The following is a 23,221-nucleotide window of genomic DNA, read 5'->3' as shown; positions in this document are numbered from 1 at the left end:
TAGGAAATCTTGTGCAGTACTTAGAGTCACATTCAGATAAATGCATATTTATACAACTATTAAACAATGTGCACACTTAGATAAATTACGTTTTTGTTTTTCTTAAACAGATAAAGATGTAACCTTCGTGCCCTTGGAGGTGGTTCTGAGATTCACGCGAGCCAGGGGTGTGGCTACTTTCTGAAACACAGCCATACTTCAACATCCTTTGAGCTATTAAAGTTACGTCGGTCACAATTGGCTCGAGACTACGTTACGGGCAGCTGATAGCTGGTGTCGTGAGCCACCACCTCTGTTCAGTGATGATCTTTCACAGTGGACACGGATGGCCTCTTGGATTAGAAACTGAATATTTTCACGAATCAAAAAGAAATCCAGTAGCTTTTATTTCTAGCCTTCAGAAAATGACCTGGATGATTAAGAATGTGCAGGTTATATATAGTGCAGAGTCTTCCTTTGAGTTGTCAGTTCATGTTCCTCACCCAGCGTCTTGTTTTGTATTTTATGACCTTTTCATTTTGCTTTGGATTTTACCTCAGTCTGCTGCCTCTGCATTTATTTCTCTGCCTGTAATCTCGCCCTCCATTTGATTCTTATTCTTCTTTAAATTTCAGTAAGTACAGCAGTTATGTTTATGTGAAAGCCTGACTACATTTCAGTCCAAATCGAGACTAAACCACACACAGTACACGTGGAAATGTTTCAAAATGCCAAATGAGAGGTTGTTGATTCTACAGTGTTTTATCTTTGTCTGCAACCAGCTGCAGCTTCATTTACTAAACTGAGATATTCTGACGTGAATGAAAGTGCGTGGGACGTGAGTGCAGGTGTAAAACCATTAAAATCACATTTTAAATATGTAGAAACAAGGAGATACAAGAAGTGAGAACATCTGGTGGTATAAACCAGCAGCTAACATGATTAGCTAAAAGTGGTTTAGTACTAAAATACTGACAACATGCCTGATTTTTTTTTATATATTGGGCGGTTTTTTTTTTTCTGTGTCAGTGTTTAAAACATACTGAACTGAATTCAGAATCTTTGATGTATATTTCAGCATCTCCAATGTTCAGATTGCTCCTGGACGATAAATATGTACATATTAAGTTATTCAAAATGTTTTGGAAAAGTGCATAAGCAGCACTTTGTCTTTAAGGCTGTTTATGCTTTCAAGCATTCAAAATGTATTCAAAAATATATTTCCACAAGGTCTAAGTGGGGTATGAGCTGTCAGGCTGACCTCAAGGTAGAAGCGGGGGCTCTCAGGCATGGTGGTGAGGGCAGAGATGGCCGCCACAGAGGGGAAGGCACACACCAACACAAAGACACGCCAGCTATGGAACTGGTAGGCTGAGCCCATCTGGAAACTCCAGCCTACATGAGGAAAGGAAGCAAAAAGAGACGTGAGACAGAACTGCAGCATTTGTCATTTGCAATAAAAACCGTAGAGAAATGTAAAGACAAAATTAGCATTTACATAGCTTAGAATGGATACTGGCCTACTGGTGCGTGAGGAAACAATCTCGAAGGTTAGAATGTTCATATTTAAATACTGTACATTTTCTTACCATAGTGTGGGATGATGGCCCAAGCCATGGCAGATGCGTAGATGCCACCAATCATCCAGAACATGCAGAGCCAGGACAGATGCTCTCCTCGCTTCTCTTGGGCAAGGAACTCAGAGTAATAGGAAAACACAATTGGGATGGAGCCACCAATGCTGTGGAGTTAAAACGGAAGGTAACCGAATTAGAAAAGGTAGCATCTGTTCCCATAACAAAAGATTCAGTCATTTGTGATTTTTTTTATTTATCAGTGAATGACTGAGAATTCATTGAACTGTCCATCTTGGTATTATATACATACTTTCTTCCATGTGTGCTAATATTAAATCAAATATTTCTAAAGATTTGTAATATAGATATTAATTCTGTTTGTGTCTTTTAACTATAGCATGTACAGCAAATCATTTTAATGGATTTCACCAAAAATGAAAACAGAAAAAACGCACCATCTAATATTTATGAATTATTTCTTACAACCAGCTGAAAGGGCATGATTTCATGCAGGCTGGCATTCTGCTGGCATTCTGCTATAACCACCAGCAATGAGCACAAAATGCTTTGACTAAAATCATTTTACAACAGCCTTAAGATGCTGCATGCAAGTAAAACTACAGACAGGTTGGCTTGTTGCAGTAGGTCAGTGTTCACATTGTTAGTCAATGACTTTGGACCATGTTATGGAAGCTGTTGACGTTTCTAAGCCCAAACCTGAGGAAATGGGAGGCCCAAAAGTACCTTTCAACACTTCATATGAGATACAGCAAACACCAAATACAACCAGTATCTTTTTTTTTCTTTTAAAGAAATATAGCCACTTCATATTTAATCTGCTCTGTGCCACGTGACATTGCTCTGCTTATCAGTTTGACTGATGTACTACAGTGGGTCGTGACTGCCTCATCTCCAGCTCTGGCAGCTGTGTCTGAGTGACTCATCTATCCCCTTACCCCACACCAGAGATCAGGCGGCACAACAGGAAGGAGCTGTAGCCCTGGACGAAGGACGAGAAGAAGGCAAACACACTGTTGATGGAGAGGGAGATGAGGAGGGTCTGCCGTCGCCCGATTCGGTCGGCCAGGCCGCCCCACAAAAAAGCCCCAACCATCATCCCCAGGTACACAATCAGACCTGGAGGGAGGGGGGATTAAGAGGGAAGAGTAATGGAAGGGGAACGTCATGGGAAGAGATAATGAGACGGAGAGAGACAAAGGGCAAGATAATGAGTTATTATTCATCAGTAAACTCACTGATATTACTTCCAGCCTCCACTTGCATTTTCATTAAACTTCCACTGCCCAGTAAATTAGCTCATCTGACTGCCTCACTGGACTCAAGTATTTTGCATTAAGCATGAAACAGCAAGTTAATGCAATATAATCATCCAAACCATATACTTCATAGCAGAGAGGGTCGTGACGTCCATCTTATTCACAACATATTTTGTGAAATATGCAAAATATCATCTTTCACTATGTGTATAATAAAAAAGAAACACTGATCTATCCCTAAATTGTATAAATGGATTTTTCTTTTAAAAAGCAGCAAAGTAAAGGAACCAGAGAGACTGATTACTGGACAATACTAGTTTGAGTAACAGTAAGTGACTGAGAAGAGACAGCAGATTTAAACAGGGAGGTGGTTTCAAGGGGTTCTCAAATTTAATCAAGACCATGTGTATTATAATACAATACACACGTATTATAGTATTATAGTATAATCAGGTTGTAACTGAGAGATGGGTTTCACACAAACGACAGTTAAGCATTTTTTTTCCTTGTTTCCTTGTTGCAATATTTCAGATGTGTATTTCAGAAAGTGTGAGCAGGTAAAAGATGAATCTCTAAAACTGGAGCATGGAGCAAAATGCAGGTGGCAATTAGCTGATGTTAGCACAAACCTAGGAAATGGGCCATGCTGAGCTTATATTCAAGCTCAAATATGGTATAATCTGTAATCAGATCAAATAAATGAACTTTAGAGGTGTTGGTAAATGATTATTAGCTTTACTTAGAGCTTTATTACATTCATAATATGAAATATTAGTGTTTTGGAAACTATAAGGTTTATGTAATTACACTGAATAGTTTTAGTGACATACATGGAAATATACTCATCTGAAACACTGGCTCGGTGGAATGAGCTAGCATGCATTAAAGACCTGGGCCTAATAATGAGGTCACCAAAAAGGTGAGAATTTCTAGTGCACAACAAATGACAATCTTCCAAAACATGAAAGTGCTGATAAAAAAATCTTAGACAAAGGCTGGAACCAGAGAACAGGAACAAACTGCTGCAGCCTTAAAATAAGTATACATGTTGTGTTGCTTTCCTATAAATGACACCTCTGTTTGAATCTGAAGAAACTTTTTCATCACTCGCTGCCCCTAAAGATTTTATTCTTTTACAACTTCAATACAATCCCTTTAGTGGCTGCTTGCTGGTGTTTCTACCCAAATGAAATTCTCTATACAGCCAAACAGTATAAACTGAAACCCGTGGATAAAACTGCTTTATTCTCTTCTGCATCAGGAAGTCGCCACCAGGGAGGAGATGCCGTTAACAGAAACAAGCAGCATCCTTTGTCAACCCGACTTGTGATTTAAGGTGCCAACATGACTCATATCCCACACTCTGTCTGTCAAACCTTTTCTCTCTCTCTCTCTCTGCAAAACCGATGATGCTCCCACACCACACATACACCAGTTGTTCTCCTGCAATCAGCACCTTATTGACATCCTGTCAACAGTGTTCGCACTCTGAGGGTGTTCAGTGAGACAAGTTATTGGTGAGATCACTCTGAATATTTAAGGAGCAACTTTTCACCATACTGTGTCTGATTGTGACATCTATATTTAAATTCTCATTATCACTTTTTTGTATGTGAAAAGGTAGTAATCATGCATTTGTATACTATTTTTTGGCAAGAATTAACCCCAAAGCTCTCAAAATATTCAATTGGATTGGAGAATAAGCACAATGTATTTTTTTCTAGTGCATTAGAGTCAAATTTCTCAGTCAATTTTATTGATTAAGGATTAATTTAAGTGGCAAAGCCAGTTGATAAAACAGTCAAAGTGCTAAAAAGTAAAAAGAACATCCAACCAGATCCAAAATCATTTTTAAATCACGCTTTTGTGAAATACTACCCCCTGGAGGTGAAAGATTTAGTCAAATTTTACGGAGTATTTTTAAGGCTCATTACTCTAAGAGCACTCAACAGGGTGACAGTTCTGTTCTGACTGTTTTATCTGACATTTCAAAAGTTCGAGTAGAAAATGTCTCAATTAACTGTGATGCTGAAATTCTGAAAAAGTGTTAAAATGCATAGAATAATGCAATGCCTCGAGCTCCACAGGTTGCTGATTACTGACTATTGCAAAAACCCATTACAGAGTCACGTTTTTTGTGGACCCTTTATGCTTTCCACAGTATCTGCACATTAGTGGTGCAACGGATCACGGTTGATCCGTAATCCGAACCGATCCCACTCCACGGTTCGGTACGCACGTGATCCGAAGATTCGAAAAAGAAGGAAAAAAAGTATGTGTATGGTGCGCGTGGTGGGTCTGTCAAGCGATAGTTATGGCCAGCGATAGTTATGGCCAGCGCTAGCAGTCTGCGGCATTTAAGCAGCCCTTTGCTGTCCAGTCCGACCAGGCTAAAGCTATTACAGAAGCTATTGGGGTGTTTAGCTGCAGACAGGAGGCCGTATTCCGTTGTGCAAAACAAGTGGTTTAAACTATGATGAACGTGCTTGATGATATCCCGTTGCGCGTCCACTTTAGTGGCAAGATTGTTCCAAGCATGTATGAGCAGGAAAAGTTTAAAGTTATGGCTGAACTGTCCCAGGCATCTTCTGTTGCTCTAACTACTACAGGGAGTGCAGAATTATTAGGCAAGTTGTATTTTTGAGGAATAATTTTATTATTGAACAACAACCATGTTCTCAATGAACCCACAAAACTCATTAATATCAAAGCTGAATGTTTTTGGAAGTAGTTTTTAGTTTGTTTTTAGTTTTAGCTATTTTAGGGGGATATCTGTGTGTGCAGGTGACTATTACTGTGCATAATTATTAGGCAACTTAACAAAAAACAAATATATACCCATTTCAATTATTTATTTTTACCTATGAAACCAATATAACATCTCCACATTCACAAATATACATTTCTGACATTCAAAAACAAAACAAAAACAAATCAGCGACCAATATAGCCACCTTTCTTTGCAAGGACACTCAAAAGCCTGCCATCCATGGATTCTGTCAGTGTTTTGATCTGTTCACCATCAACATTGCGTGCAGCAGCAACCACAGCCTCCCAGACACTGTTCAGAGAGGTGTACTGTTTTCCCTCCTTGTAAATCTCACATTTGATGATGGACCACAGGTTCTCAATGGGGTTCAGATCAGGTGAACAAGGAGGCCATGTCATTAGTTTTTCTTCTTTTATACCCTTTCTTGCCAGCCACGCTGTGGAGTACTTGGACGCGTGTGATGGAGCATTGTCCTGCATGAAAATCATGTTTTTCTTGAAGGATGCAGACTTCTTCCTGTACCACTGCTTGAAGAAGGTGTCTTCCAGAAACTGGCAGTAGGACTGGGAGTTGAGCTTGACTCCATCCTCAACCCGAAAAGGCCCCACAAGCTCATCTTTGATGATACCAGCCCAAACCAGTACTCCACCTCCACCTTGCTGGCGTCTGAGTCGGACTGGAGCTCTCTGCCCTTTACCAATCCAGCCACGGGCCCATCCATCTGGCCCATCAAGACTCACTCTCATTTCATCAGTCCATAAAACCTTAGAAAAATCAGTCTTGAGATATTTCTTGGCCCAGTCTTGACGTTTCAGCTTGTGTGTCTTCTTCAGTGGTGGTCGTCTTTCAGCCTTTCTTACCTTGGCCATGTCTCTGAGTATTGCACACCTTGTGCTTTTGGGCACTCCAGTGATGTTGCAGCTCTGAAATATGGCCAAACTGGTGGCAAGTGGCATCTTGGCAGCTGCACGCTTGACTTTTCTCAGTTCATGGGCAGTTATTTTGCGCCTTGGTTTTTCCACACGCTTCTTGCGACCCTGTTGACTATTTTGAATGAAACGCTTGATTGTTCGATGATCACGCTTCAGAAGCTTTGCAATTTTGAGATTGCTGCATCCCTCTGCAAGATATCTCACTATTTTTGACTTTTCTGAGCCTGTCAAGTCCTTCTTTTGACCCATTTTGCCAAAGGAAAGGACGTTGCCTAATAATTATGCACACCTGATATAGGGTGTTGATGTCATTAGACCACACCCCTTCTCATTACAGAGATGCACATCACCTAATATGCTTAATTGGTAGTAGGCTTTCGAGCCTATACAGCTTGGAGTAAGACAACATGCATGCAGAGGATGATGTGGACAAAATACTCATTTGCCTAATAATTCTGCACTCCCTGTACAAATTTGTGGACCTCCAGGGCAACGGAAAGCTACGTGACCGTGACCGCTCATTATATCACAGCGGAGTGCGATATAATGAGCGGTATGTATTATTGTAGGGTCTACCTTACAATATAAAGCGCCTTGAGGCGACTGTTGTTGTGATTTGGCGCTTTATATAAATAAATTGAATTGAGTGGTAGATACAAAGCCCTATACTGCCTTATTTTGTATCATAATTTTTTTTTAATAATTGCGTGGAATGAGTCTTGAGTTGAATGTTTTTAACAGGCAAAAAATACTTCAATAAGTAAATGTTACATTTTTGTCTTTTTTCTTTTTTTTCTGATCCGAAAATTGATCCGATCCGTGACTTAAAACCGTGATCTGATCCGAACCGTGATATTTTTGATCCGTTGCACCACTACTGCACATGCACATGAAATGAGTGTCATTGTTATGGCAGATAAATGATAATGACAATGTTAATCCCTACAAACTCCATTCACTGTGAAAATTCCCAACTTCAGAGGTTGAATATGCATTTATATCCCAGTCCACTTTGACCTTTGTTGCTGAGTTTGCTCTTCATAACAACTGTACTTCTGGATTTTGTTAATGATAGGGGCGTGGTCTCTTTAAATAACAGTGTTAGCGTCACCTTATTGAAATGGAGTTCTCAAACATATTTTTTAATGTTGTTGTGTACTGGGGTAATTATAATGGAATGACCTGATAAATAATACAACCAGGAAGCTAAAGAATGCAAACCACTGGGTGATGTTATAGTGGCTGTGTCCATCTTTTATGTACAGTCTATGACTAGAACCAGCAAAGTGATAAAGGACAGATCCGGTCTCACTGAGATATTTTGTCCCAGAGGAACAGTAGCACCATTTTGTCCAGGTTTGACTTAAACTCTGAGACATCAACCACACAGGTGACAATTACTTCTTCTACTGAATTGTGAACTTCTAACTGAATTCAACACCACAGTGGTACAAGAAGCAGAGTGTATGTGTAAGACAGAACAAGGCCCAAGACGTAGACTTGTCGAATTCCTGCTGTGAAGCAGCATGGCTCAGACACTGATCCTTTAATGTCACCCTGTGAGCTTTATCCTTCAGGTAAGGTGCAAACAGTAAAGGTGAAGAGCCAGAGACACACCATCCATTCAGCAGAGTGGTTTACTGAGAAACATTCAGCACACAGTTCATGAACATGAGCTGTGCATGTAGTGTCAATGCCAAGGAACAGATTCATTAAGTACTGCTGGGCTATAATAGATTTATTGCTACACAGGTCCTGGTATAGGTGTATCAGTGAACCTTGAGATGACATTGTTTTATCATGACAAGATTTTTCAGTTTCTGACCGAAAAGGCTGACTGCTATTTCAAGGTAGGCTTAGAATTCAAGGGGAAAATCTGAAACGGTCATTAACGTGAGGACAAGTACCAGTAATCAAGGCGCAAACTATACTCAATGCCATGGGAATCACATTGTTACATCTAATATTGTTTCTTGCATAACAAAAACAACACAGTCCTGCCAACTGCTAATGGTGTAAGACATCCAGAAAAAATATTGAATTAGGCAGGAAAAAAATAATTCTACACAGGTTTTAAACGCATCTGGTAATACGATCCATTATTAAACAGTCTGACAGAGGTGCAAAGTGCCGGGATGATGAAGCTGGTTGAAATGCCAGGTTAACACAGAGGATGGATGTCCTGAACTAGAATAATGTGACGGTGGGCGTCCTTTTTCTTTTTAAATGAAAAGACCTTTGAATGAAATTATTGAAGTGTGTATTTGTTTCTGGCTGCACATGTTTCATTCCTGCTGTCTGTCCTTTGGTTGTATATTTCAGTGTAAACTTTGCAGCTGTGAAATGAGGAGCAAGGTGACTTTCATTCCCTTCATTGATCAAGTGTGTGTGTGTGTGTGTGTGTGTGTGTGTGTGTGTGTGTGTGTGTGTGTGTGTGTGTGTGTGTGTGTGTGTGTGTTAAAGCAGCGTTTCCCTGCATATAGAAACATTATTAATGGTCACCCAATCATATCTGGTGACTTGTTTTATGCTTTATTTCCTTTTCACTCACTGCTAACATCCTGTAGAATTAGGTTAAGTCTTCAGGAGATTAAGAAGTACAGCAGAAAGTCAGCTGAAGATAAGGAATCATAAAGCTGTGTGTGTTTCAAAGCTGCGGTACCGCTGTGAGCTACTTCTCCTGGAAATATCCTTCATAGCAGCAGCAACAACTAGCAAGTGATGGTGAATGTCGCCGCATTGCAGCAGCATCAAAGTAGACAAACAGACAGACAGCCACAGTGAGTAGGATGGATCAAATGGTAAATATTTCTTTCTAAACCACCATATCCAGCTGGGAGCTGGAAGCCTGATTGCTGTCGTGACCAGTAACCACGTCATTATCATTTCCCCTGTCATCACATTTGCTTGTCTATGTGGCTAGAATGCATTAGCAGCTGCTTCTGGCTTGAGGATGAATTATGTCCCAATTTATCGCTCTTCTATATCTGAGGGGTAAAATAATTAATTAAGAGGCTAACAAAGCTCGCCTTAAAGCTAAACCACAATGTCATCAATATTTAGTTTGACTAATAAAATAACATCATCTTAGGGAAGAGTTTGATTTAAGCCCAAGTTGTTGCTTTTATGTACTTTTAAATGGACAAATATGACAGAAACCAAATAAAATATTAAAGGTAAAATACATTCTGGCAGTAAAAACAATATTATTCACCAAATTCCTAAAGATGCACATAACGGTCGAAAGACCAATCAATACTACTATATTCCCAGTGGATGAACAGGTGGCTTCTTTCAGGTATTTCTTTTTTTTTTTTACAGCCTGTGGACTTTTACACTCGTGGAGCTGGTTTTGGCCACAGCAGGGAGCTCTTTACAGGGAAAAGCTGCAAACCAATCAGCAGAAAACAGAAATGTTTCCAAAAAGCTAATGAAAAAAGTTTATTATTTAATGGCCAAAGAGACAACACTGTGCTTTTGTTTTAAACAGTTAAATAAGGAAGCATCATAGTGCAAAAAAAAAAAAAAAAAAAACATAACCACTGCAATGACCCAGTTCTTAGCAGTAGTGGTGCCTGATGGGATGCTGTGATTGATGCTTGTGCAGGTTGTTCTGACTACACCCTTATGGGATTAAATGGGGTCACCACCAACAGGGACTACAGCAGAACATGAACCATATGATGTCAACTGTATGGAAATGGGGTAGAAATGGCAAAAAGGCAGCATATGGATTTTATAGTGAACAAATGATGTTTTAAGGGCAAAACTGACCTGCAAAGAAGTTCATTCACAGAGAATTCTATGAGGAAATGACCTTACCTGATTAGGTTAATAGCCTGAAGCACTAGTTCAATATAGCATGCCGTTTCTTTTGTAAACTATAGTATGATTCAGCGGAAAGAAACCAGAAAATAAAGCAATATATGATTTAATTCCTCTGTTTTAACATGCCTGGGTTCACAACACCAAGCTGGAGAAGATGCTACATTCATGGCTACATTCACTCTGCACGGTCTACAGCTTGAGCCTCATTCCAGTTAAATAAAAACACCCAAAAGGAGACAGAAAAGCCATTACAGCCTACAGTGTGGAGGTGAAGCATCCTATCAAAAACAGTTCTGCTGCCAACAGCTTTTGTATTTGAAATCATTCAGCAGTAATGAGATCCCGACTATTTCTTTGTGATTTTTTTTTTATTTGACAGTTTTCCCAACAAACTCTTGAATCTAGAATTGCGTTCAATTAAATAATGTTCCTATTGGTGACATTTTCATGATTTTCAAACCACTAGTAACACACTTCATTGAATTCCAGTAAACCTGATGCTGCAGTAAGCTGCAGATGCTCAGTAACATCAAAACAACCACTGCTTTCTATTCGTCTACATTTTAATCATTCATGAGACGTGTTTTGCATTTTGTTTTTCAGAGAAAGCTGAAACAAAATGTGGTGAAGACAGAAAGAGAGAGGGAAGGAGAGAGGTGAGCAGGACGAGGTGCAAAATGAAGAGAAAGGAGAGAAGCAGAAATCTCCAGACAGCTGAGCACCTTTGCACTCTGAATGAGGGGGAGGGGAGGAGGGGGGGGGGGGGAGAAAGGGGGGAGGACGATGGCCAGTCAGCGCTGTGACAGAACTCCCAAGGGCTCCAGGGTAGTGTATATGCATGTGTGTGTGTGTGTGTGGAAATGGACAAAAGTGTGCGAGACTGTGTGTCTATGTGCATGAAGAGGGGGCAGGGCAGGAGGCTTCTATTAATAGCAGGTTTTCCCCAACTAGCAGAGTACACTGGGCTTGTTTAAGGATCCAGTGAGGGAGACATGTTAGCAGCTCTTGTAGAGCAGAACTGATCATTTATAGATGACTTACACTGCAGTGTTCTTCTCTCATGAACTTACAAGTCTCAGAAAGAGGGTACAGTAAAAGCCAAATTGTATTCCTACAGGTACAATCTACACAAATGTACCCCTCAGGGTTCATTATTAGGGTTCAAGGTAATATGTTCACAGGAAGCAAGTCTTCTAGATATTAAGGTCCAATATCAGGAGACAGTCAGTGTTCAACTGTACAGAAATAAGTTGAGCAAACGATTATTTTTTCACTTAGGTTTTAAGATTTATATAAGTTAAATGAAAAGCATTTAAAATGTCTCAAAAGGAGTTCATTTAAGGTCAGTCTTTCAGTAAAAAGCATATGCATCCTCTATACCCTACTTATTATATATTAGTCTATTTATTTAATTTTCCTGTGTGATTTAAATAATTCACTTTTCATCCAGTGGTTTGTTGTTTGTGGATTTTATGACTTTTCGATTTGCTTATGAAGCACAGTGAGCTGAGATTTCTTCTGTAAACTTCTAGTTTTCCTTCATATCACCTGCAAAAATTAGCATGGTTCTCCTTTGTGGTGCTTCCCCTGCTTTGTTTTTATTGAACAACTAAATAAAAAGTAGTGCAGGAGGAGAATACAGCTGCAGTTTCTTGTGGTGACTGTGAAAGTCACCCAGCAAATATCCACTGCTACCACTGAAAGCTGAAGTAATAAATGCTATAAGTGCTTTGCAGTGGTCTCACTTTGTGACGGTAGTGTGAATAAGGGTGTTTGGTCCAAACAAACACTGCAGCAGCTGATTAAAATGCCTTCAAAAAGAGGGGAAATATCTCCTGAATAAGCTGTTTGCTCGGTTACCTGCAGCTCTGTTTGGCAGCACTCATCAAATCCCCCGCACTGTTTACGCTGCTTCCAATTTTGTAAACAAAGTCAGGTGTTTTTTATGGTATTCTGAATCATTTGTTATAAGGCTTATTTGTGTGTTGCGTGCAGTAAAGATAATTTACGACTGCTGTTTCTGTACTGACTGGAAATATTACTTTTAGGGGTTTATAAAAATACAAATGAAATTTAAGAAAAAGCTCATTTTGATAACAAAGCTCAGTGTTTTTCAAATGAATATGTAACCCAGAAGCTTCAATTACTGATATGCAAACTTAACTTCTTTCTGATGCTCATACATGTACAGCAGGCTACAATATCCAAATCTTTTTGCCTACAGTTTTCTCTGACAGATCATCCCCAGGACCGATTGACTGTTTTCACCCATTTTATCCCTTCATCCTTGATTTCAGTTACTGATTCCATGTCCATGAAAAGGCCGAGGATACATTATATTACACAAAGGTTCCTTTTAGCCTGAGGAGAACTGTGCAGTCGCTGTCTCAAAATGCAGCCATGCAACTGCAATAATTAGAGGAGGCAGGGAACATATTGTAGCAAAGGTTACAGATAAAAAAAACCTTCTCAAGACTATATTTAACAGAACTGTGGCTGGAAATACACTGAATGCTGAGCAGTGAGAAAACTTCTTAACACCAAAAGGCTGAGGATGCGCTGATCCTGCATATATAACAAACTCCCGTCTCTCCTATATGACAAAAAAGCTACAGTCCACTGCAGCTTCACAACAAGGGCAAATCAATGACAACCACTTCACTGTTTCACTGCTGTGTCGATGTGTTTCGTCGAGCTTGTCGAGCAGAAACGCTGCACCAGGGTTTTATTTAGACCCCTCGATCTGTCATCATTTCCTGTGTTTGATCCTTATTTAATTCTAGTTTTTGTGTTGCTGAAATGTCAAACGACGGATCCGTGATCATGTCGACATTGTTGCAGTCACCCATTACATACACATACTAATGCACACACAAAACAGATGATCCAGAACACTGCGTGGGGTAAGAGCAGCTAGCAGGATAGGCTGAGATGGAGCCTGAGGATGGGGGTCGGAAGAGGAGACTGCATGCAGAGAGGTACGAGCACAAGAGGCTCTTTCGCATGAGTCAGGAATGTTGCGTAACAGGAAGAGAGGAGGGAATGGAGGCCAGTCGTGTCTCCCTGCCCCTCCCCCAGCATGACACAAACCCAGAGGGAGAAAGAAGGGGAAAGGAGGTATAGATGACAGCCAGACTAGGCAGCAATTCAAGTCGCAAGTACTTCAAGAACATCAGAGTTATTTTACTTAATTAAGTCCATTTTGTGTGGTTTTCTCATTTTGCTCAACTTCCTTTTAGAATGATCCATCATATGCACTGGCTAATGTGTTTGTCTGAGAGCTGGAGGGAAAATGTTTTGAAAAATGTAATAATTTTTAATATTTTGAAAAATTATATACAAGTAGTTGTTTCATTGGCTTTCTTTAATAATTTGCCCTTTCTCCTCTTTCCTTTTTCTTCCATCTTTCCTTTTGGTCGTCATCACTGAGTTGGACCTCTCTGTCTTATCGGTGGGAAGAACTTGCTGTTGTTAACTGAGAAGTATGATTATTTGTGGCAACAAAATAAAATCTATGTTTGTTTGTTTTTGTATACAATAATAAAAACATGGCAGCAACAAAGTCCAGAACCAATGGGTGATGTCACTGTGACCATTTCCATCTTTTATATACAGGCTACATTCATGAATACCATTGGCTGTCGTAAGCATACGTCTTGATGAACTTTTTGGTAAGGTCTTCCCAGATGAACAAAAGTGATCTTTTGGACCTCTGTATCTGGACAATTGAGCATGTATTTTCATGTATTACACATATACAGTAACTCATGCTCTGGGTGTTACCATACCGAGTGCTAATCTTGCATAAATGTGGCACTAATCATTTATAATAAACTGCAGCAGACTCTGTACAGACCAGCTGTAGGTGTATGTTCATAATTTTTTTTGTGCATTGACTTTTCTGACATGGATTCCTGGATCAGAAAGCAAAAATGTAAAATGATGAATTTGCTTAATTTGGCAGAAGATCGACTCAATAAGAAGGTTTCACACAGCTCTCCATGAGCGATATAGAATTTCATGTTGAATAATTTAATATGACCAACATGAAATCAGAACAAAGATGTTTACTAGATTTGAAAAAGACATTTTGTTAAAGCCAAAACTACAAAAAAATATTGAAATGAAGCCTAACTGTGATTCTGAACCTTATACTGCAAAATCACTGAGGAATCAAAGACATTACGGGGAACCCTTCCTCTTGTCCTTGAAGCTGGCAGATTTAAAAACATCCAGGAGAAGATTTGGAGATGCAAGAATATCCAAATCTTTAAAATTCTATGTTTTGGTGCACTGAGGACGACAGAATGAAATGTTCTTTTGGGGATATGGCTAAATTAGCCCTTCTCAGGTGACATCATGAGTTTTGCCTTATTTTCACTTCATGGCCCTGATTTTTCTTTTTATTTAATTGTGTCTCATAAGCCTGTTTGGGCTGCTTCCATTGATTTATGCATAGCCCAGTTAATCAATCATATAATACTGTTGATAAAAACACTTAATCAGAATGTCTATCATCACCAAAAGTTCAAATTAATCTGAAATGAAAGTTTCATACTGAAACAAACTTTGCTGCGACGATGTGCATCGAGCAGCATACAGTTGAACAGTCAACACCCCTCTGAGAGGAAATTATGTAATCAGAGCGCATCCAACTCATCAACATTACAGTAAATAAAACCAACAACACAGAGTCCAGGCAGTGCTCTAACAGGGATCTGCATTCAGCTGTTAGTGGATTCAGCAGTGCTTCAATCAAAATCATGCGTCGCTTTCACTGAAGTGTATTTACTTCTTCCTTTTTCTTCTGCCTTTCGGGGCGACCATAGCACATCATCTGCCTGTATCTCACCCTATCCCTAATATCCTTCCCTGTCACACCACCACTCTACAGGTCCTCCTTCACTACATCTATGAATCGTCCCTGAGTTCTTCCTGCTTTCCTCCTACCTGATCTGCTATCCTTCTTCTGCACGTCTTTCTCAATTTGTCTCCAAACTGCTCATCCTGAGATTAGAAATGTAATGATTTCTAGTCATGTCCATCCTGGTCACTCCCAATGAAAACTCTTTTTTTTGTTCGTTCCACCATCTTCACACCATACTTCTACTCATTTTCCTTCTTCTTCTCTCCAGAACAAACCTATACCTCTCCAGGTTCTCACTACAGATCACAATATCGTCTGCAAACATTGTGGTCCACAAACATTCCTGCCTGATCTCATCTGTCAGCCACTGAAAACAATACGGGCATCAGAGCTGATGTAATCCTAACCCCACCTTGAACCCATCTGTTACTGCTACCACACACCTCCTCACTGTGCTGAGGTCCCCATACACGTCCAGCACCACCCTCAGATACTCACCCTCACTTACTCAGGCCTTTGGTGTCCAGCCAATGACAGATGGCGGGGTAGGATTCGGAGCCTGACCAGATATTCTGGGTTTACAAAGGTAAATATTTAAACTATCTACTTTAAATGTAAAGGTGCAAAGAAAAAAAACAAAGAAAATGTGCATTAAAATATACATTTTATGGGAAGTTCAAGACTGGTGTGCCCTGTCCATGGTACAACATCATTACTTTAGAGCAGGGGTCCCCAATCCCAGTCCACGAGGGCCGGTGTCCCTGCAGGTTTTAGATCTCACCCTGGGTCAACACACCTGAATCACATGATTAGTTCATTACCAGGCCTCTGGAGAACTTCAACACATGCTGAGAAGGTAATTTATCCATTTAAATCAGCTGTGATGGATCAAGGACACATCTGAAACCTGCAGGGACACCGGCCCTCGTGGACTGGGATTGGGGACCCCAGCTTTAGAGGGTACCAACACAGAAACAAGCGGTTGGACTTCAAGAAGGTACCTCATTTTCTGAGTGTGAACACACACACACACATGCATACACATAAATACACACATTGTATTCAGCTAAAAACAGCTGAAGTGAAGCAGAGAACACTATGTTTGGACTGGCTGAGCGTTCGATTTTAAATTCTGCTGCTGCTGTTCAGGAGCTGCATGGGCAGTTGAATCTTAAATAGCTGTAGTTCCACTGCCAATGAGGCTGTCGAAAACCAATTACCAGGGGATAAACTGCAAAGGTAATGGCCTGGTGGTGGCCTACACTGCCAAAGGAGGCACACAGATAAAAAATAAAGAGAGAGAGACAATACAGAGTAGACTAGTTGAAAGAAAAGTTGCACATTGGCTCTTATGTAATCCCCCCTCCTGAGTGTTGACAAGCGAGCTCAGAGCAAGCAAGAGAGTGAAATCTGGATATCTTACCCAGCATGCCTTTGTTGGGCTCGGAGAGACACATGTCTATTTGAGCACTGGGCAACACGAAGCCAACAACAAAGATCTCCACACCGTCTGCCATTAGTGCCAGGCCCAGGACAAAGTAGAGCGTCCACTGGAACTTCCCGTGGCCACACTCCTGCAGGATGGTCTCATACTGCTGTGCCAACTCCTCCTGATCTTTTCTCCTCTCGCCCTCATAGGCCGAAAGATCCCTGAACTGCTGTGCCTGTGCGGCTGTCACGCCATCCATGCTGCCAGCCTTCCCCGATTCAGCTCTTGGGATGCCCTGGTACTCGCCCTCATAGATCTCGTCATCCTCATCGTGTCCTTCAGTGGAGTCGCTGTGGCCTTCTTCATCATTGGCACGGCTGTCGTTGCGATAATATCCGCCATCATTGCTCGGCACGCCAGCATAATCGTCGTCGTCATCTTCCTCTTCAAATCGCTTATAAGAGCGTTTGGTGTACTCATCTGTCATTTTGTCCATGCCACGCCCCACCTTCTTACCGACCTGCTTCTTAGCAACTTTGGCAATGTCCTTGGCGCCGCGGACGAAGTCTGAGCGGCTGTCTCTGTAGCGACCGTCATCATCCATCTTGGATATGTAGAGGTGGTGTTGGTCAGTTGCTGCAAGGAATAGGAAGTATCAGGAGCAGCCCAGGCACATGAGTGTGCAATGGGTATTTATGTGAGCTGATAAATTCAGCACTGAGGACAGCTCCCAGCTCCACTGCACTGCTGCTGGACAGAGTCGGCTCAGACACAATAAATCCTGTGGAAAAGCAAAGAAAAGAGTAGAGTTAGCATGAGTCATACAATACCTGTCAGGCAGAGACACATTTTTAAACAGTCTAGGTTCAAGGTAATTAATACTGAAATGCACAGGACCACAGGCATTCACATCGCATTGACATTTGCAGGACATATTATCTGGCTCAGCACTAATGGTTGGAGAAAAAAAAAAAAAAAAAAAAGGACATGACAGCTTTAAGAAGCTGACAACTGAGTCTAGAGCCCAGTGGCCTATATTAATAGTTATCTCACAGCTCTCTCTACAACCCAAATCACACTGTGGCATTTACAGCGGAGGACCACAGAGCTACCGAACATATAATGGTCCATGCTGTGACACAGGTCTGTGCAATTAACAAGCAAAGAGCCGCAATGAGCTACAGCAAAGGTCAGCATATACAGAAAGTACCGCCGTGGTGGGGGTTAAATTCAAGTTTACCCCAAGAACACTTGTGATTATAATCCATGTACTGTTTTTAAATCCAGACACTGAATACTTGAAACAGTCAGGCAATCCCATGATATCACAGTCAGAATATAATACTACTTCAAAATGGTCTGAAGAGTCATTCCCACATAGACTATTCACTTTTCAAGACATCATTAGGTATTTATAAAATATTTAGTTTGTACAGAAAAGAACTTGTCTTTCCTCATTGAGTCATAATTTGCAATCATGATTCTATCAGCAGGACTGCCTGCTCTTTTTCATGGCACCTCTGTCTCTGTGAAGCTGCTCTGTTTTGTCTTACTGACAGGAGCATGCTGTGCCAAAGGAAAAGGCTGTAAGCTCAACAAATAGACATAATAAACTGAGCATTTACTGTATGATCAAACATTTGGCATCCTTACGAACAGTTCCCGACTGGAAGGATTAATGTGATGATTCACCACATTAAGAAGGAGATAAAATGTGTCTGAATTTATATTGTGTTAAATATTGGACACATTCGCCTCTTTGAGTTCTTAGAAATCCTCATATGGGATCTATTTCACTGTTTCTTATTTTCTATCACACATCCATTCTTATAATGGTGGATGCTCACATGAACTACAGCAAATCTTTTGTTTATGAGGGGCAGTCAAGAAGTTTGCTTAAATATTGATAAAAAGCTTGTTTTAGAGGGGCTGTACTGAGGCCTAGCATAAGACAAACAAGTATTGTTATGAACTATTCGTGTAAATCATGCAAAGCTACTCTAGTATAGTCTAAGAATAATAATATGTATTTAGTGAGCAAGTTATTAACCCTGTAAATTATTTAGTGTCCAGTGGATTTAACTAGTCATCTTACTGAAGTGAGGTCATTTATTCCAATTTCCTGTGGTGTCAGTCTTTGTCGTGGTTACTAATTAAAAGGCTGCACCCAATGACACCCATTAGTGATGGTGTAAAGTTTAACAGGGTTGTAAATCAAATTATTCTGAGACACAAAATCTCTCCATCCCATTGCTTCATCTTAAGAAATCACAAGCAAACATGGAAGCTAATAAAGCCGTGACATCTGCCCGCCATGCAGAATTTCTCCAAGATTGTTTACTGTTTGCCTGCAGCGATGACAAATCTTCGACATGTATGTGCTCAGGAGAACAGCCAGAGATGACGTGTCCTTGGAGAGAAAGTCTCTGAGGGTCGACTGCAGCTGTAGCAGGCACTGAAGTAATTTTAGTAGCTTTCCACAGTCTCTTTAAAGAGAACTGCAGCAGAAGCAGCAGCAGCTCAGTGGGAGAGAGAAAGACAACGTTCAGCCTGAGGGATCAAGCAGCTCCGAGCATCACGACTACAAACGCTGGCTGAATGTTCTGCAGCAGGTCAAAAGAACAGCGCTATCTGCCTGCTTAGTGTGAATATAATCAGTACAAGCACACCATGATGTAAATTAGGGCTGTTCGATTATGGCAAAATGATAATCACGATTATTTTCACTGAAATTGAGATCTCGATTATTTGACGATATTTATATAACAATAACAATGTGTTGTATAATGGCTTAAAAGATTGTCAAAAAATAATATAAAATAGTGTGCAAATACTGATAACAGTGCAAATGTTTGCAATATAAAAAATAAATGAAAAATGTAAACATCTATGTTTAGTGAACTTTGCGGTGTTGCTCTGTGGTGCAGCTACGACACCGTAGCAAAGTTTACACACTATGTCTACTTGATCCACGTCTGACTCCGCGAACCCATAATGTTTCCACACCACTGAAGTTTTTTTTTTACCTCTCTTTTCAACTAACGGCAGTCACTCTCCTCTCCAAATAACTTCTGCTTAGCTTTCCGAGCTTCCCTCGGGTCCTCTTAATTGTTGTGACACGTGTTCGAAATGCAGAGAGGTGCGCTCGATTTGCCACACGGAGCACCGCAAGAGTAAAGCACGAGGGAGGTGCTAATAATCGGCTCAGTCATTTTTAATGATAGTTGAAAGCCCAGATCGTAATTTAGATTAAAATTCGATTAATTGAGCAGCCCTAATGTAAATATTCAGTAGTGTGAAATATTCAGGTCACAAAGGTAAAAATGATCAACAGTTGAAATTCTTACAATCTTGTTTTACTCAATTGTAATAGTTACTAATTATGAACACTAACCTGAAGTGCTCTCGAAAAAGTATAAAGTATTATCTTCCTCGCTTAGTCCCATGTTATTGTTTTTCACAAAACAATATTTAAAAATATTATTGGTACAAAATAAAAAGAAATTATGTGCGTAATTATTTTACGATCTATTTCATGGCTCTAACACGGAAGTTACTCTTAGTAGTCAAGAAGTTTGCATAAGTAATAACAAAATAAAAAGGTTCAAGTGATTCTTTAAAGTTGTCATTTTGTGACATTAAAAGGCCCTGGAAAACCTTCTCCTGTTGGGGGAAAATATTTTGTCATACTCTCATATTAAATGTTGGACTTCACAGATATCATAAAAAGTGTACTATGTTGCCCGAATGTTCAGGGAGTGATCAGATGTGCAGAGAGAGCTCTGATCAATAAATCAGTGGAACGTGTAATTAGAGAAACATGTCAGGCACTACAGATGGGCAGTATTAAACAACACTGGGTATGTGCCAAGCTAACCTCATTATCATTGTTCCTGCTCATTATAAAAAACACTGGCCCATTTGTAAAAGTGTTAACAAGTGCACAATGATATTATTATAGCAAGAAAATTACAGATGCAAAACAGGGGGCAGGATGTTAAATACTGGGAAGGTAAGAGGGAGGGAATCCCTGAAAACTTCCTGTGTAGCCTCAGGGGTGATGAACAGACAGACTGCCGAGCCAACATCACACGACCCAGAGGTCTGCTGGGACAACTGAGTGTCTAAGAACAAGCTCAGTGAGAGCCAGCTGAAAGCAAAACCCAAGGAGACGAGAGAAAACCGCATCAGTGAGATCCTATTTCACTCCGGCTGTCAGGATTAGAAGAGAACAGCAAAATAAATGCAGAGGTTACGGAATACAAATCTGCTTAAATGGCACCTGTATCACCTGCATGTAAATCCACCTCCTCCCTGCTTCTGTCTACGCTCTGTACCTCTCAGAATGAAAGGTGAAAAATGTCAAAAATAAAGTTAAACCAAGATCTTCCCACAAGGACGCAACACTGAGACAGAGCAGTGCTCTGAGCTACATGCTAACATGAAAAGGCCCTATGCATCCAACAGTGTAGACACATCACACAAAAAAGAACAAATGCCGATATCATGCCAGCGCTAAAGGAAAAGTCAAAGGATCCTTAAAGCTGTCTAAGGAGCTTGGAAAGAAAAGCGTCTGGACTGCTTTAAGTTGCTTGAAGACGTTTCACCTCTCATTCGAGAAGCTTCTTTAGTTTTAGGGTCAAATGGTGGAGAGTCCCAGATTTAAGCCCTGTGGGAGTTTCCCCCCGGATGGACCAGGATGTGAGTGGGCATTAAGGCGTCTGGGAAGGGATCTCAGAACTGGATTATACATGGCAGACAGTTGGTGTCGTAAACCACCAAATGTCTGCCTTCGCCTCGTCACCTCTGTTCAAAGATGGTCACTCACAGTGGATATAGATGGCTTCTTTCACCCCTTTTTCAAACTGTCTTCTCTGTCCAAAATGTGAACACTGGCATCTTCGAAAGAGTGACCTTTGTCCTTTAGATGCAGGTGGACACCCGTGGAGGTGGCTCTTCTATGTTGTGCCATGCGTTTGTGAAGTGGCTGTTTGGTCTCTCCAATGTAGAGGTCTGAGCATTCCTTGCTACACTGTATAGCATACTCTAATTGTTAAGTTTGTGTTTAGGAGTTTTGTCTTTGGGATGAACCAGTGTTTGTCTGAGTGTGTGGCTGGGCCTGAAGTACACTGGGATGTCGTGCTTGGAGAAGACTCTCCTGAGTTTTTCCGATACAGAGGGGATGACAGTGTTGTTGCGTTTGTCTTTCTGATCCTCCCTAGTTGGTGTCTGATCTTCTTTTCTGTGCTGATGAAAGCCCAATTAGGATGACTGCATGTTTTATGAGCTTCCTTTACATGTGTGTTTTCCCTCTTTTTCTCTTCAGGCTTAGAGGGAACATTTACATGTATTTAAACTACTTCAGAAAACCTAAACTTAGAAATTACTAAAGAAAAATATATTTAGCTTTGCTGTCTAGGCTCCAAACTGGTCATCCCCAACACAAAACACCAAGGAAATAGGTAAATAACAAATAATCCTACTGGAGGCTAAAGGTGGATGCTTGTGTGGTGGAGGCATTGTAACAACAGGAAGCAATGCTGCATCATGACATGTGACTTCTTTGTACTAATCTATAGCTTGAGCTATCTTTTCTAAGGAGCTTGAATTCAGGTATCTGTTTTAGTTCAGCTTCTTCCAGTGTGAAGAAGCTGATTCTTCCAGTATTTTTCCCACCACTGTACTTTATACAGGCAGAGAACTAAGGATTAATGACTGGTGAACTGCATCAGTCACAAACACGCGGGGGTCAAAAACACAAACACTTCAGATTGAACTGCAGCGACAAGCAGTCGAGGTTACATCGATTTCTTGTGTACATAAGTTAGTTGGGCCTCAGAGGTACGGTGCAGGGTCACTAAATTTCTCACTTAACAGTTCTGCTCAAATCAAGTGAGAGAAAAGCAAATATTTGGAGCCGAGTTATTGCTTTGGATTTTTTGGCTTACAGTGAGTCCCTCAGGTCGCAGACTCTGGATGGATTTTGACAGAAACTATTCAGGTTGCTGCACAGATTTAATCATTCCTATAGTTCATCCAACATCACTTATTGGTCCACCTATCAATCATCATTTGCGCTGAGGTTATCTTAAACAGACTGGAGATCTTTGTTTTCCACACATTCACATTGTGAAGCGCAGCATCACAGCACGAGCAAATGCTGTGAAAGGCATTTGGTGCTTGGTCATCAGCCAGTCCTCAGCCTCATCCTGCTCATTGCTCATTATTAGTCTTCACTTGCATGTTTGTGTTAAGTGAATGACCAATTCATGGAGCTCCAGCCAGGAGATTCAAACATGTGTTATTAACAAGCAAAACAAGCATCAAAGTCGTTTCTATAGAGATACAGCAGGCAGATAGAAAATCAGAAACATACGGAGCCGGCAGGATAAAGGCAGTACAGACATATTAACAAACTGCTTTGTCTTGGTTGCTCAGCTTGGCCTCACATGTTCACCTGCTGCTAATCAATCTGTTGCCTGGTCAGCAGTCCCACGAATAAGAAGGTTAGAAATGTTGAAGCAGAAGAAACTGAGAAACTCAGAAGTTAGTCCACACAAAT

The 23,221-nt window shown here is 40.6% G+C and overlaps 1 protein-coding gene across 1 annotated transcript in view; it reads right to left on the bottom strand.

The window, feature by feature from the left end:
- The window catches only part of sv2a (synaptic vesicle glycoprotein 2A), a 52,435-nt gene that overhangs the window by 14,752 nt on the left and 14,462 nt on the right, over nt 1-23,221 (bottom strand). Inside the window, exons 2-5 of the mRNA XM_084944348.1 lie at nt 16,654-17,440; nt 2,513-2,693; nt 1,569-1,720; nt 1,241-1,374 (exon numbers count right to left, since the gene is read on the bottom strand). Of these exons, the coding sequence (XP_084800474.1) occupies nt 1,241-1,374; nt 1,569-1,720; nt 2,513-2,693; nt 16,654-17,263 (1,077 nt within the window). The 5' untranslated portion in view covers nt 17,264-17,440. The remainder of the gene's footprint in view (nt 1-1,240; nt 1,375-1,568; nt 1,721-2,512; nt 2,694-16,653; nt 17,441-23,221) is intronic.

The sequence above is a fragment of the Perissodus microlepis genome, chromosome 11 (genome assembly GCF_051167445.1).
Source record: "Perissodus microlepis isolate ML-2025 ecotype Zambia chromosome 11, ASM5116744v1, whole genome shotgun sequence".
Taxonomy (NCBI): domain Eukaryota; kingdom Metazoa; phylum Chordata; class Actinopteri; order Cichliformes; family Cichlidae; genus Perissodus; species Perissodus microlepis.
The sequence above is the reverse complement of the archived record's forward strand: the minus strand, read 5'-3'. Positions and strand labels throughout refer to the sequence as shown.